This window comes from Clarias gariepinus, chromosome 13 (genome assembly GCF_024256425.1).
Source record: "Clarias gariepinus isolate MV-2021 ecotype Netherlands chromosome 13, CGAR_prim_01v2, whole genome shotgun sequence".
In the NCBI taxonomy this organism is placed as follows: Eukaryota; Metazoa; Chordata; class Actinopteri; order Siluriformes; family Clariidae; genus Clarias; species Clarias gariepinus.
In genome coordinates, this window is record NC_071112.1 from 18,050,317 (window position 1) to 18,066,990 (window position 16,674).

General features: G+C 36.2%; 1 protein-coding gene across 1 annotated transcript in view; it reads left to right on the forward strand.

Annotated features, from left to right (window-relative positions):
- The window catches only part of LOC128535508 (connector enhancer of kinase suppressor of ras 3-like), a 50,962-nt gene that overhangs the window by 28,348 nt on the left and 5,940 nt on the right, over positions 1 to 16,674 (forward strand). The window contains exons 6-16 of the mRNA XM_053509463.1: positions 560 to 679; positions 929 to 988; positions 2,906 to 2,974; positions 3,045 to 3,191; positions 6,362 to 6,486; positions 6,905 to 7,089; positions 7,288 to 7,374; positions 7,765 to 8,015; positions 10,859 to 10,896; positions 12,415 to 12,457; positions 16,577 to 16,630. Coding sequence (XP_053365438.1) covers positions 560 to 679; positions 929 to 988; positions 2,906 to 2,974; positions 3,045 to 3,191; positions 6,362 to 6,486; positions 6,905 to 7,089; positions 7,288 to 7,374; positions 7,765 to 8,015; positions 10,859 to 10,896; positions 12,415 to 12,457; positions 16,577 to 16,630 — 1,179 coding nt within the window. The remainder of the gene's footprint in view (positions 1 to 559; positions 680 to 928; positions 989 to 2,905; positions 2,975 to 3,044; positions 3,192 to 6,361; positions 6,487 to 6,904; positions 7,090 to 7,287; positions 7,375 to 7,764; positions 8,016 to 10,858; positions 10,897 to 12,414; positions 12,458 to 16,576; positions 16,631 to 16,674) is intronic.

Genomic DNA, 16,674 nt, shown 5'->3' on the forward strand with positions numbered 1-16,674 from the left:
TAGCTGTATGCACCCTCTTGCATGACATATCCTGCGCAGTTATGCAAGCACCGGGTAGCGTTAAAGCACTGGGATTGTTTTGCTGGCCCCTATGACAAGTGCTGGTGTCATCACAGTTTCCTAGTTTGCCAAGTTTAGTTTCATGAACCACCAGCCCATTCCCACATGTGTCTGTATGCACCCTGTGTGTTTCTGTTTAAATAGCAGTAGTAGTGTAAGAATTGCATGAGGTGGTTGCTTATAAATAAAATAGAATATAAAAAGTGTGTATGAATGAATAATGTATTTTCATACTAAAGTCTCTTTTACATGTGTAGCGTATTACCATACAGTACAATAAAAGGGCACATTAGCAACTTTCACCTTTTCCCAGCCTACACTGGGGAGTTCATAACCTTGACCAAATGCAATAATATTTTACAATTGCAATCATCCATGATCAATACTATAGACAGATGTCTGTGGGAAAAAAAATCTCCTTGTGACTGACCTTTTTTCAAATGTGCTAGGTTTCTCTCTTCACATTGTTGCTAAACACCGACCTTCTGTTATTTTGTAGTCCAAGGTGCTAAATGGTATCTGTGACCAGACTGTGAGAACAACCTCTGATCCTCTAATGAGCCAGCTGACATGCCTGGAGGAAGTTCAGCTGACCAACATCAAGCCAGGAGAAGGCCTGGTGAGCACTTATCACCCTGCTGTCTTTGTGTTAGACAAACATAAAAATTGTTCACATCCCATACTTAAAGCACTTAAATCACCTTAGCAGACACGATTCTGACTTCTATCAGTGTTGTATTACTGGTTGGCATGTAAAGTACAACAAGAATGTCTTAAGTAACCTGTTTAACTTTCAGGATTTATATACTTCACATTGCTTTATGTCAACTCTTTGTCTCTTGCTGTTTCTCTCTCTCTCTCTTCTCAGGGGATGTACATAAAATCCACCTACGATGGGCTCCATGTCATCACTGGCACTACTGAACATGTAAGTGTATGTGATTCAGCTCTGAGATGATGGGGCTGGTATATATTTAGCCGTCCTGACAAAGTGCGTTGCATCAGAAAGAAAGAGACAGAGCTTCTGCTGTTCGGCATTTTTAGGCAGTTTTATTGGAAATGCATTACACATATAATTAGCATTAATCCCAAAACACATGAAGAGGTCAGACAGAAACTGAACTTTTAATTGCAATAAATGAAATTAAAGGCTTACAGATGTTATGTAAGTTACATGGCATATTCCAGTCCTATTATTCAAGCACTTAATATCAAGTTTTCATTCCTTTACAACAGCAGAACAGACAGGGTTTTGTATTAATGGCTCTAATAAAAAGAATTCAGTTGGTCTTTATTTGCATTTTCCATAACACCATATTAATTTAAATAGTCCTGCTTTTTCCATCCCTATGTCTTTGCTTGTTAAATGTTTATTAGGATCATACATGCTTAATTATACATCCTTACGTTTCTGTGGTTTTTGTGGGTTTGGGTCTTTTTCAGTTGTAGATTATTTCTCTCCGAATCCTGTCGGTATAGCAACTTCGATGTTGTATGCAACCATTTGTTGGCATGTGCCAGACAGAAGAGAGGGAGGGGTAAGATAATGGTGGGGTGTGAGAAAACCTCCCCCTCTCTATGGGTGGCAGAGTTCTTGTTTATGGGGAATGCGTTAGCATACTAGTTTAACCACAGTTCCTTAAGGTTGTGACAAAAAATGCATTTAGACAGGCCAAGATGATCCATAAAGATTTCTGTCCTCCCCGAACTGCTGACGAATTTCTAATTACTTCAGCCATTGTCCCAATCTGCAGCTCCGCTCAAAAACTTCTCACGTCTTTGCAATGAATCATCCACTTTTAATCATCCTATGAGTAATTACAGTTAATGAATCATACTGACATTTGTCAGGCCAGTGTTGCTCAATCACTCACTTGTTTACTGTAATAAGTAAAAAAAAATTGCCAGCTTTATGGTAATAGTAAGGTCTGTGTAGACCTGTTTTGTTTTAGGTGTACACTATATGTGGGTAATTTCACAAAACCTGTACAGGTGTGTGTGCCATGCTGGGAATCTCTTTACATGGTCAAATTTTGACTCCTCTAAGACAAGTTGCAACAACAGCAATGAAAAACAACCAAGAGGAACATAATTACATTCATCTGTAGTCATATGCTGCAGATCCCTGAACTGAGTTTATTATCTCTCCTGGAGGCACGAGGACAAAATGTAAACGAACCTATATTGCTTCTGTAAATAAATCATTTGGCATGTCAAACCCAAAGTGATTGTTAGGAACAGTAGGAAGAAAAGTCATGAATCCTTCTGGCAATTTCTTTCAATATTTTCAAGCAATATTTCCTCTTATTTTTAACATTGTCTTCAATTGATCATTTTTTCAGTACAAATCAATACCAGTCACAGAGCCAGTTCATGTTCATGAGAAAGCAGGATTTGGGAATCAGGCATGCTTTGGCAGGGATGTCTCCAGGTGAAAAAGTGTGTGTAGAGTGTGCATTTATTTTTGAGCGATTATGTAGTGCACACATCTCTGTAACATCAAACAAATGATTGCCAGTGATTTAATTTGTATAGTGTAAAAGGGTTAGAGATTCTGCAATTTTGTCATGTAGTGTGTCTCGCAGACTAAGGCAGGCTATATTTGTTAGACTGGCTCCTTAAACAACAAGTGCATAGGACAGTTGTCTGGAAGATAAGACAATAAAAAAAACATCTATGTCATTTTGGTGTAATATATTTATGGTTTCTTGAAGTTGCAAAAAAAATAAAATAATAAAGTGCTTTTGGATGTCTTTTAATAGAACTTTTTAGATAAAATATGTGAGTACATGTGTGTATCGAATTATGATGTTTTATTCATGTGCTCTAAATTTTATGTTCCTAGTCTCCAGCAGACTTGTCTCACAAGATTCACGCAGGTGATGAGGTGATCCAAGTGAACCAGCAGACAGTGGTAAGGCTCCAAACATGCACTCTAATGGTCCAGGGCTCTTAGGCATGGTTGTTAAAATGTATTTGTTTAGGTGGGCTGGCAACTAAAGAACCTGGTGGCTAAGCTAAGAGAGGACCCTAAAGGAGTGGCACTGCTGTTGAAGAAGAGGCCAGCAGGCACATCTGGCTTCACGCCCGCACCGCTTAAAAACATGCGATGGAAACCACCTCAGGCACAGGTTAGTTTCTTCTCAGTCATCAACATTCTGTCTCTTAGTCTGGTTTCCATCGAATTATTTATATGCAAATTAATACAGAAATTAAAAATTTGCATTGACGAGCATTTGAATGGAAATAGCATAAATATCCTGGAAAAAACATGGAGGATAATATACATAGGTGAAGTGGAACAACTGCTATGCCCTTAGAGAACATAACATTAGACAATATGAGGAACTTTAGAGGCTACGTGACAAATGTGTGTTCCAGTTTTTCTATGACTGGTTTTACAAGCGGAATTTTTTTTGTGATCTTGTTGGTCCTCTTTCAGATATTTACATAACAGTAGTTTTTGATAGCGATAAATTTAATAAATGTAAATTTACGAAAGATCAGTCCTGTGATCAAGTAGAAAACAATCAGGGTGTGCTATGTGTCGCTATGTGATATTGTTTTCTTTCAGTTTATACAGTAATATAATTGGAGATGTTCTGTTCCTCAGACAGTATGTTTGATTCATGTTATTATGAACGACAATGATCAGAGATCACTTTAACGCTTTATCATAAGAAATTAAGAGTAAAAATTGCATTTTTGTGTTTTGTGTTTTGTATTGTGTTTAATAGTAAAAGTAGGAGCATTTACATGTGCACAATTCCACACACAGGTTTGGGACTAAACAGCTATATGACCATAAGAAAACCACTTGATTGTGAAGCTAATTTTGAATTGGATTTTGAATCGTCCCTACTACAGAAACTGCACAAATCCCTGAATGTTATGATCTGGGGTTGTTACAGTCTTTGGCTCTGTAGACAAAGACTTAAATCAGCGGACTACCTGAAACTACTTAATTACCAGGTTAAAACCTCACTAGTTTTGTTTTTTTGTTTTTTCCCCTGATGATGTATTCCAGGATAGCAATAGAAAATTGATCAGCCTCAAACTGTAAAAGAGAGGTTCTGGGAGTATGATGAATCATTTTCACACAAGAAGTGTGCACCAGTGAAATTATTATAAATGGTATGATGTTGCATAAGGCTGTCGAAACAATGGCGAAATCAAAGCTAAGAGTGGTCCAGTAAAATTGTATTTTACTAATGTTTAGACAGCAATATAATATGGGCATGGGCCAGAATTTTTGTTTTCAATTATAAACAGAACGCTTATACACTCAGCTGGTTTCTTAATTTGTAGATTGCAAGTAAATATCAGTTCACAATTATCAAATAACTTTTTTACTTATACAAACTCAAAGCGTTATCCAAAGGACAAAGTAAACTTTTTTTCAGTTAACAAATATTAGACTCATAATCATTTGATTCTTAGGCACCACCAATTCTTTTTTTATGAATACATTGTAGATACTGTATCATTTCCTATAGGTCAGATCTAATCATTCTTAACATTCGATAAGCTTTACAACTATGATTCTGTCCTTCTTGTGGAATTCTCCACAGGCTGTCGTGTTTTATATTGTCTTGGACTTTTGTCCTGCTTTTTTAATTCTGCAGTTGCTGCATTGTTGTGTATAAGTCCATTTCTTATTGTGTAGACCCATCCTTCTTTAAACAGGAAGAGACACACCATTGTTTGTTGTGTGTAAGTCCATTTCTTATATCTATCTCTTTCCCTCTCTCTCTCTCTCTCTCTATATATATATATATATACACACTACCGTTCAAACTTGCAAATTTCTTTATTTTTGTTTAGGGATTTATTTTCTACATTCTACAACAATACTGGGGATTTCAAAACTATAAAATAACACATGGAATGGTAATTACGTAGCAACAAGAAAAACAACAGTTAGTTGTTATTTTAAGACACAGAGGTAGCCTTTCTGTAATAGTTCTTGCAAGAACAGTATTGTAAAATCCGTCAAGCACCATAATGAAACTGGCTCTCATGAAGGCCATCCCAGGAGGGCGAGACCAAAACCTACCTCTACCTAAACCTACCTCAAGAAGTTCATTTAGAGTTATCAGCCTGAAAAATGACCAATTAACAGCACCTTAGATTAGCGGCGTTAAGAAGTCTTTAAAGAGCATAAGTAGCAGAAACATCTCAATATCAACTGTTCAAAGGAGATTAATCTATTTTTTGGACACCTTCAGCATTCCTTTACAATGTAGAAATAAATAAAAATCAGGAACCATCATGGAGTTAGAAAGTGTTCTAAAACTTTTGAACAGTAGTGTATATATATATATATTACAGTATATTGTGAAGACCCATCCTTCTTTAAACAGGAAGAGACGCACTGGTCTTTTGTCCAAACATGATCCTGGTCATTACATTTCTCCATCAAACTGTGTTTAAAGATTTATGTAAAGATAATCCCATTCAAGACCTGCATTCTTAGGCTTTTGGAGCTGTCCAGGCCTGACTCTTATTACTTTTTGGAGACAAAGAGCTGTTATAATCCAGCACTTTGGTTGGCAATAGGATATACCTCCTCCGGTATCTCCACACCTTGTTCAGACACCATAACAGCAAGCCATCAGAGTCTTGAAGAATGATCCTTAAATAACACATCCTCTGATTACTCACAGGCCTCTCTGGACATGTTAGGATCATTGTTGGTAAGGGGTATCAAAATTTCAAGTGGCAAATATTATATTTCAGCAATGTGGCATTGTACCTGGTGTGCAGACAGATTACCTGATGATGATTCAGGGAGATGATTTCTTGTTTTCATCTGTGGTTATGTCAGTCAAAATGACAGCGCTTCATATTTATCACAGAGGTAATGTGCTGCTCACCAGACACATTAAGCTCTTGTTTCATTTTTATTTGAATCCCCTTTGTAGTGCATCTGCCCCCGTTATTAAACCTTACATTCCGACAATGCCCCATTGCAAACCACCTGTTTTATTGTTTATTGTCCTGTGTGTAACTCTAGGAAGAGAATTGTGTACCTGACCCAGTCATTAGAACATTCAGTTTTGCTGCCTTCAGACGAGAAAACACAGATGTTTAAGTCAGGAGCCGCTTAATAGGCAGCTTACGTTAAGAAATGAATGCTGGAGATGAAGAGCATGAAAAGGAATTTTGGGAAAGGCAACACTGGAACTTCAATTATTTTAAGTGTAAAATCATACTCTTTGAATGTATGATCAGTCTTCCTTTAATTAGAACAGAGCTGTGTATATGTTGGCATGTGTATTTACTGTGTCATGTTCTCCAGAGCTCTTCATCACCCAGTAAAACCCAGTCACCGGACAGCAGCAATGGATCTACCAGCAGGAAGCAGAAACCAGCCATCTTGGACTTGTACATCCCCCCTCCACCATCAGTGCCTTACATGCCACGGTGAGAAACTGAGAGTGTAGCAGAGAGAGAGCTTAAGAGACTTAACTACATTCCTGTGGGTTAATTGGTATACATACCTTTATATCCCCTCCCTTAGTCACTAAAGCATTAAACCTCACTCTACATTCCCTTCCGCTTTGCTTCCTTTCTCTCATAGGTTACTTAAGCCAACACTTAGCTAGCATGAGTGAAAAAATCCCTCTTATCTTACTTCCATTACTTCTGGCAATATTTATGTTATATAACTTTAAAGCCTTATGTACTATTTTTGGATTAAACAGTATAATACATTCCAGCTTTTCTCCTGCCCAGTTTTTTTTTTTAAGAAACATGAAACAGACTGCTCCTGATTTATCACACTAGTTAACCGGATTATTCATTTCTATTGAATAAGTAAAGCAACATTCTTTTGCCTCAGGGATGCAAGGACCAGCTCATTCAGCAACATTAACAGCAGACCCAAAGGCTCAGAGTCACCCAACTCCTTCCTGGATAAGGAGAGCCGCCGCCGCTTCACCACCACAGACCAGGACAAGCTGGCAGCCTATCCTGTGGAGGCCAACGTAGTGCAAACTCGTCTTAGGGAGAGAAACTCCTCATGTGGTTAGTATATAAAAAAAAAAAGAAATTAGTTCACTATATTAATAATTATATTATATTATAAATAATTAATTATCTAATGCTAAATATTGTATTAAAAACCTATATTAAAGACCTAACCTCACAATAATGGTAATTCTTGGACTACACAGTTCAGACTCCTTTATTTTTATTCTGATATATTGTATTCCTGCAACCCAGGTAAACCACGGCCTCTCAGCATGCCAGCCGAAACATGCTTAAGTGTGGCAGACCCTTATGCCAGGCCCTGGGCACAAGGAAGAAAAGGTATGAGGCATACAAAGACAACAGCATTCACTTGTTTCATGTCAGTTGTTTCTGTGAGAATCAGTCCAGCAACAAGAAAATGTAAACAGAAATGTTATAAATATCATGAAACTAAAATTTAAAATAAATTGAAATAAAAAATAGTTTTAAAGAGATTATACGGTGATTGTAACTGACTGGAAATAGTCACTTTTATGTTGCTTTTCATAGCATATGATTATTAAATTCATTTCATGATCATGATTTCATCTGCATTCTTTGACATTGATGATAATTTATGATTTCTGGATTTTTCTTGGACAACGGATCAATTTAAATACTAAACTGATGTTTTCCTCTGGTTTCCCACAAGATGTTCTTACTTGCCTTATCATTTCTAATGTTGTATAGGTGAGGATCTTTTGTACAGATACCTCAGCAATGAGCGCATACCGACTATAGCCGAAGAAGTGCCTGCAATGGGACGCTCGTACAGATCTCCAGAAGAGCGATGTGTACGAGGCGTTGATCGTGTGCGGAACAGCCGTTATCTTGTAAATGTAGACCTCCACAAGAACGCCACCATCTCTTATCAGGAGGACTTTGCTAAAAACGCTATGACATCCACTCCGAAAAGGCCCCCTGCGGAACCCTCGCTACTGGTCAGTTGGATCACCAGGCTAAAGCTACTGACTCATTAATGTCACCTTGATCTGCTCTTGCTGTCCTTTTTTTCTTTTTACTCATTCCTACGCTAAGTCTGCTAACTAATGTTTCTGCCTCAAACTGCTTTTTTCACTCTTTAACTTAGCTGCCTTATAGAATGATAGAAAAATGGCCATACTTACACAAAGAGTTTTTTTTGAATGTTTGGAAACACAGCAAGAAACGCTTTTGCAAGAAAACAAAGGGCTGAAATGTTATTTATGCAGCATTTTTATTATTATTGTACTTTGTACAGTAAGCCTTTTGCAATACCTATCTACCTCCATAACATTCTGTATGTAATAACATTGCAAAATGTTTATTCATAGTCTGCTTCATTTATGGTATTGTAACTGTGCATGCTTAAAATGTGTTTCCAAACAGTCGCTATGTGAACTAAAACTTATTCTTGTCATGAAACACATTCATGTGTCCCTAATATCATAACATTTCAATGAAAGGGTGAAGATATGTGGTTTGATATTACTTTGCACCACACACATTTGGTCAGTCAGACTGGCAAAAGAAAATTCTCACATTTCTCTTTATAGTTCGTTAGTCTGGTTTCTACAGTGTTAGATGTTGGAAAGTATATCACTCAATATTGGTTTAAAATGGGTTTTTATTTCATTTTAATGTTATTAGGTATTCTTTTCTCCAATTGGAGGTAATTTTTTCAAATGTTACTATAACAATTTTACTTTTTCTTGAAGTAAGTGTTTGTTTGATTGATTTTTTTTTTTTAAGTTAAAAGTCGTTGCCTATATAATGGTTGCCTTTATATTTTTAAAGGTATAGTTTACAATAAGGTTGAATTATAAGGCCAAATTTTCATTGACATTTGGGAAAATTATATATAGTATATATAAGAATATAAATATCTTGTTGCTGTGCGTCGTCTACAGAGCAAAATTATCATTTGGTCTTTTCCCAACTGTAAGCAATGTCTGGAGTCATGGAGAATTTCTCTAACCTTGCCCATTTAGATGAAAATACTTTTTCAAAATTACCTGTTATTTAAGTTTTTTTCCCACATCTTTTTTTTTCTAGATATTCTGTAGAAAATGGAAAATGTTGACAAAAAAAGTGACAATGAAATAAATCTCTGTAATTTCTCCAGGCAGTTTACTTATTAGGTTCAAGTAACTTTTAAGGCACATAGGCTACTGTATGTATATTGCTTTTGCATTTTTGCAACTAAGGTAAAAGCAATAGTTTGAAAGTGCATCTGGTAGACATATTTCTACTAGTGTCTTATTTTTACCAGTAATCTGGACTAGGTCACTGACCGAACCTTTACTGTCATGTTTGATTCTGCATAGTTTAGTCATAGGTTATACCATGAGAAACCATACAAGCCTAGCATAAGACTGTATACTGTTTATACTGTCTATGGAGTTAAACACTAATAAGTCAGTAGGCTAGCTACTGTCCAGAAAATACCCTTTAATGGTGAAAAGCAGACTATTAGAGTGGTTGAATTAAAATGCTTTATGCATTAGGTGTCTAAATGTATACAGATTCTTTTCAATGCTGGTCTTGTGTTTTTGTTTTCATTTTACAATTTATAGATCAGCTCAAAAACGCTACAGCACAGAGGGTTAAACAGTATTAAAAAATTATAAGATTATTTATATTGCATTTGGGAATTATTTGTACTTGGCTTTTGTACTTGATGTGTATAATTAAAAGTGCCATGTCACATCTGTTTTGTATTGTCTTTATTTAATTATATATTACTTATACTCTGGAATAACCTTATAATACGTGTATACTGTAGACTTAAATCTAGGTATCAGACTGAAGGCAGGTTATACTGAAGCAAATAAATTTGGTTTTAGTAAGTAAACAACAAATAACTTGCCCAGGGACTTCAAAGCATTCAGATTTTAGCATTTTAACACCTGAGCAGTGAACTTCACAAATGTGGAAGCATGAAATATGTGTAAATTATGGTTTCTGGTTATGAATAATGTTCCTTTCAGTATAAACAAAACGGCACATATTAATGAATGAAAGTGGAAGTCTGTATATATGAATTATTTACCAATAATATTTAGCAAACTTGACAAATGTGATAAGAACTTTACACTATAAAAGATACTAACACAAAACGCTTTGAAAGGCCTTAGAGTTAAGAGAGAGTTAATTATATGACATCTTCATCTCTGTTTCTTGTCTGGAGTGCCATTGCCCTGTCTGTCCCTCACCCCTTCTGCCTCTATGCTCTGCTTTGCTCTGGCTTGTCTGGGAATTCTCAGCAACTCCACTCCTACTGTTTAGGTTTCCTTTGAGCCTTAGCCTTGCTTTATCTTCTCTAACAATGTCCTAAGTTCTTAAAATCTGCAAAAGATCTGTGTTTAAAGAGTGTTTGTTTTCCTAGCAAACTGCACTGTTTATTTTTTTGTAAATTATCCCTGAAAATTGAAGAAAAGCTTTTAATGACTATTTAGAACAGTTGATTTCTTTTCATTTGCATGAACAGATTCTTTTACAAACAGCTCTTACAGAATGTAATCTCTGCTCAGCTTTACTTTAAATCCTCAGCTAAATATGTGAATGTCTTTATAAAGTGAGCCATTTAGCTCTTTTTCTTCATACATTTACCCATACGTTTCTGATAGACCATTTCATGCCTTCATTAAAATTAAGACATCAAAGAAAATTATATAAATAGTCCATGTTTCATTAAGTTTTGTATATATTTTTAATTAAAATTCAGTGATTCGTTGTTCTCCCACTGTAGTGTAGCTTATTCAGACAGTGTGGGTGTTAACACTTTGTCTGTGTCCCACTGCAGGATTCGGACTGGCCATCCAGCAATGCATTTATGAACAGGTGAGTAAGTAGCTATTGTACTGCACCTCTGAAGCACACCCCATAAGTCTCCTCAGACTGCATCTCCTTAAACAGACACTCCACTGAGAGCCTTCAGGCCAGGCCTCACATAATTTGTGGTGTCAGTTGTGTGGAATGCATGATGGGTAGAATGGGTGCTGATTTGCCTATACTGACGGCACACAGTGAAGCACAAACAGATGGACATAATACATAAACATGAATCTATGAATCTTGCTATCATTGAAACGAGCATCATTCACACAGGACTAAGCTTCATAAGAGTGGATCATGCAAAAATACCACTACAGTTCGTGTCACTAATCAGATTAATTATTAATTCTGCATACTTTCTACCAGACTCTACTTCTATAACCACGCAATTTAAAACTACAACAAATGAAAAGTGCAATGATTCTACATATTTATGTTTGATTTGAATATTTGCAGTGGATTTTTAAAGCAAATATCATGCATATACATTTTAGTACAATCACAAACCCATAATGATTCAGGCTTTACATTCTGGCCATCCAATTATACTAAAATTACAAAATTTGTTTATATCACACCTTAGTAGTCAAGGAAAATACATTTGAATCCTGCATTTTTTTTAAATGGCACACTTTAGATAGCATGAGTGATGGTCTGCCTCTACAGTACCAGTTATAAGGACGCACCTTCCAATTCAATAGTCTTTCCTGATTTCTACTTCTTTGTACATTGTAAAACAATGCTGAAGGCATCCAAAATATGCAATCATTTCCTTTAAACAGTTGGCGTTGAAACGTGTCCACTATGTATGCTCTGTAAAGCCTTCATAAAGGCTCTAATCTGATGTGCTGTAAATTAGTGATTTTTGAGGCTGGTACTTCTTAATAAACTTGCAGCAGAGGAAAGTTTTAGTCTTGCTTTCATGGGAAGGTCTTCATGAGAGCCAGTTTTATCATTGTGCTTGATGGGTCTTGCAAATGCATTTGACAATACTGGTCTTGCAAAAACTATTCCAGAAGAGCTGACCTTTTGTGTCTTCAAATAACAATTGCTTGTGCTGTTGCTGTTACTTTATTACATAATTCCATATGTGTTATATCAGTATTTAAATCTCCCTTATCGTTTTAGAATGTAGAAAACAAATCACTAAACAAAACAAAAAGAACATTAAATTAGAAGGTGTGGCAAAAACTTTGACTGGTACTGTATGTGTAAAGTCAACAGAAATATCTGATTAAAAGCTGAACCCAATTGTTCAAAAGGATTAAATGCACACATAAAATGTCATCAGAAGACACAATAACAAATAAAATAAAAAACAATGTGGAGAACATGCACTATATTACTTCCCTAAAATCTGAGTAATGCTTATAAAATTTAGATAAAAATTTAAATATTACTCTAGATTGCATGTATTATAACCATCTGATATACATACTTTAAATTATAACAGTTGATTAAGAGTTTTAAAACATTTCTATTCCTGCTTATATGCATCACTTTTTACTGGCCTGTCTTTATTAGGTACAGCACCACAGCAATGCGAGCCTGGTCATTCTCTCAAGCGGTAAGAACCTCTCTCTTTCCCCAAAATGACCTGTCTGATGCATTTCACTTCTCTCTTTCTCTGTTTTTGTATATCATACTTGTCTTATGGTGCAGCAAACTGCTGAGTGGTCAGAAGTAATTAATAATTCTAATTATTTCACTAATTCTGGACTGTCTACCATCAACACTTAAACAATGGCAGACACTTGAAATATGCAGTAATTTTATAGTAGCTATACATTTTACATAATGAGAATTATGCATTCAAACTTTTACCTTTGCTAATTTGAACAGCTTATACTTTACAGCTTAAAGCATATACGTTTTCTCACAGTAGTAGAAAGAAAATATTTGATTGATTTAGAGTGGGCGCATTTCCGAGCAAGGCAGGTGTTGTCCTCAAATTTTCCGCTCACGACATGAATGTTGAACACACAAGACCATTTTAGTCATTTTCTCACGGTTCAATTTGTATCCCACATAAGAGTGTTAAACCGGCTTTCAACACTCAGCTGATCCTAGTTTTCTACAGAAGTGTCGATATTCTCTTATGCAATAAGATAACTGTAACAAATCCATCTTTATACCCATGTGTATTTGTTTACATTATGACTTTCCATACATTTTTAAATTTTCATTCAAAGGAATGCGCCGTATCTAAGCACTCGAGAAATACTAGACTGTATAAAAAAATAGACTAGTTAAAAAGAACTAACTAGAATTTATAAAGTGAAAAATTCATAATAACCATAAAGAGTGTCTCATAGGCAGCTACAGTATGAACTGTAGACTATCCCATGGATTACAGTAAATAGTGAGTATATGAATGAAATTGCAAAAAAAAAAAAAAAAAAAACAGTCCACTGAATGTTTCATTTAAAGAGGTTGTGTGCACTCAGTTGTACAATTGTATTACTCGATCCTACTGTACGTGTCATTATTATACTTAAGAAGGGGGTTAAGAAAGACGTGCCCGTATAGTATCATCAGGACTGAATCATTTTAATGATGTTTTGTGTGCGTGTGTGAGTGAATATTGTTTTGGCTACAGCTCCAACAGTCTGCTGATAAGTACGGTGATTATTTTAAAGAATGTAAATAAAGTGACTATTCAGTTCAGTTCAGTCCAGTCCAGTCCAGTCCAGACATTTAGACATGGTCAGTACTGACTTTTAAAATATTTTATTATCTTATCAGTAATCATCTAATCTTGTTCAGTCTATGCCAGGAACAATAAGGTATGAGACAGGAATACACCCTAGACGGGGGACCAGCCCAGCATGAGGCACCATGCACATATATTTAAACACTTATTAAGTGTATTTTATTCTACTGGCCCTGTTTTTGTGAGGTGGGAGAAAACTGGAGAACCCAGAGCAATCCCATGCAGATATGAGAAGAACATGGACAGAAATCCAAGCTTAAGGCCTGAATCAGAGACCCTGTGTGGGGTAAAAGGTTATACAGTGACTACTGTAGTGACCTCCTATAGTATAGTGTCCATAGTTTTAATGCTAATTGAATTTTTTATTCACAATGATATTACAACTACTTACTTATCATCTATACTGATTTATCCTGTATACGGTGTCACGGGGGCCCTGGAGTTTATCCCAGGAGACTTGGGGCATGAGGCGAGGCACCCCTTGATGGTGTGCCAAAGCATCGCAGGGCACACATACACACATTCCTATGCTCATTCACATACTACAGGCAATTTGGGAAGACTAATTAGTCTAATCTGCATGTCTTTGGACTGTGGGAGAAAACTGGAGTACCCGAAGAAAACAAACTAAGCCTGGAGACAACTTGCACACAGACTGGAGGTGGGAATCCAACTGGAGGTGCAACATTTTAACCAAAATGATACAAGTCATTAAATCTGTTGAATAACAGTACTAATTAGTCGTAATAGACCTCTTGAATGATATAGAGTTTCGACAGTGATTACTTTTACCAGTTGTGACCCACTCCATATTTCTGCTTCTTTTTCCTTTGTTAAAAAAAAGATTTGAGCGACACGTAGTGGTTATTCACGGAACTACAGCTACGTAAGTTATCGCTTTTGTAGTTGTGTTGGGGAATTTTCAACACATGACGAAGCCCGTGCGTGTTCGACAGTTGTTGCCATGCTCTGTAACTTAATTAACAGACTACAGAGTATTCTTGTTTCCAAAAAATATGTTTTAAACCCAAAGCTGCGATCAGTGAAAACCCGGATCCATGCAGGCTTTGTGTTAAGGTAATATCCTGGAAAAGAAGAAAGAGACAAAACGAGCGAATCAAACCTCCTCCCGTGTGTGAGCAAAACGTCAATTGAAATATGGCGCATTTTCAGTCCACACACTGAAACCTGAACTTCACTTTCACAGTTCCTCTTTCTTTTGTCAACACTGGGTTTAAATATCAGGTCACACACCTGTAGATATCCAGTGACTAAGGAAATGTGTATCGCCCCGTCACTAACCGCGTATTGTGGTAGTCTATATAAGGTTTTAGCGAACTGCGTGTAGTGCGGCTGGGTGGCGTGTGCTTGTTTCCAAGAAGCACTCTGTGTGTGTGTGTGTGTGTGTGCACACGCAAAAAAAAGCCCGGAAGAGCAATTTGGACGTTTTAGTTTTTGCGTAACGCGAAAGGACTACTTTTCAGAAGTGTGTGGAGTTTGAATTCGTGTTAGTTCTCGTCTCTAGAAGAGAATGTTTGCTCAAGACAAACCTGAAGGTTTCTTACCTTCATCCAGTACAAGTAAGTCCACAGTTACTGGAATGTCACTTGTAAGGGACTTTGGGGGTCTTACCAGCTGTTTTTAACGTATGTATAATTGCTGCGTATTTTACCTGCAGAAATATACTTTAAAATGTGTTTCATTATGCAATAAGTAAAGTTGTAACTTTTTTAACATTTAAAAAAAATGCAAACTATATTTTTTTTCTAGTTACTCTGATAGACAAGTTTAGCACCTAATAACTGGCAAGAAATAAAAAACAGTACTGTTAAGTTTTTTTTACAGGTGTAACTGACATTAATGAATGTAGGTTTTTTTAAAGAACTTGTTTTAATTATTGATATTCATGTAAAGCAATAGAATGTCAATTATAGGCATTATTGACTATTAATTGCGTTAACTATTATAAGTAGGATATGCATATGTCGATTTATTTTATTTTTTACATTTATTCGTCTCCAAAACTGTCATCTCACTATCATTTAGGAAATTCTACACTTAAAGTCTATTATGTCTGCTATCATCATTCAGTCTCTTTAGTATGGCTTCAACATTAACATATTAGCCCTGACATACTGTACAGTATAGATATTTGTAGATCTAATTGTTCAGATTGCACCAAAATGTTTGTTTGACCATTAACTGAATTATACAGTTACACCATAAAGGAGGAACTGAAACAAGTTAAGGAAATTGAGTAATATCTCTCTTGATTTTGCTTGCGTTGTCCAGTGGCCTTAATGAATGCAGGCTGTTTTACTGGATACATTCAGATTCAGACATTCTCTTTTATTTAATATTTATCAACCCACTCTTCTGAAACCCAAAGTAGTCTTCATTTTCATGGCTCCCATCTCAGACCTCACCTTAACAATGAATTTAGTGTTTTTAATTTACCTACATTGGGGCCAGTTAATGAAAAAGAGAGTTGGGTTGGGTCCTTGGTCCTTGAAAGTGCATATACACACACAAAGGAAGTAGAGCCAGTCTTTACAGTCAGAGATCACTGTAAAACTGTGTGATGCATTGATTTTTGTCATTACACTGTGTGCTTTAAAGCTGAATCCTGAATGTCATAATTTTGAGGCAAAACATTTAATTTGAGCACTATATTGCACTAAGCTTAGAAAAATGCAACATACAAGCACACAAAAAAACAATAAAACAGCTTAGTTAATCCTGCCTCTGTTAGTATAGGGTTCATTTGGTGCATTTTTTTCAGTGTAGCAGTTCTCTGCATGTGATGTCACTTCCCACCACTTCCCTGAGAGAGGCATGTTTGAGGTTTCAGCTGAGTTTCACATTTGAGCTCTTCACTTCATGTGGAATAATTATATCAGTATTCTCTGTAACTAGTAATTGTTGTGATTGTTATTACCTTCAGTTAATTAGCTGGATGTGGTTATGTTTCAGGCGTCTTTCCCGATCTCGCTAGCCCCTCGGACAAATGTTGATGAGTACAACCCTGTAAGTACACTACCGTTCCTCATGTGTCGTGTTTAGTATTAGGG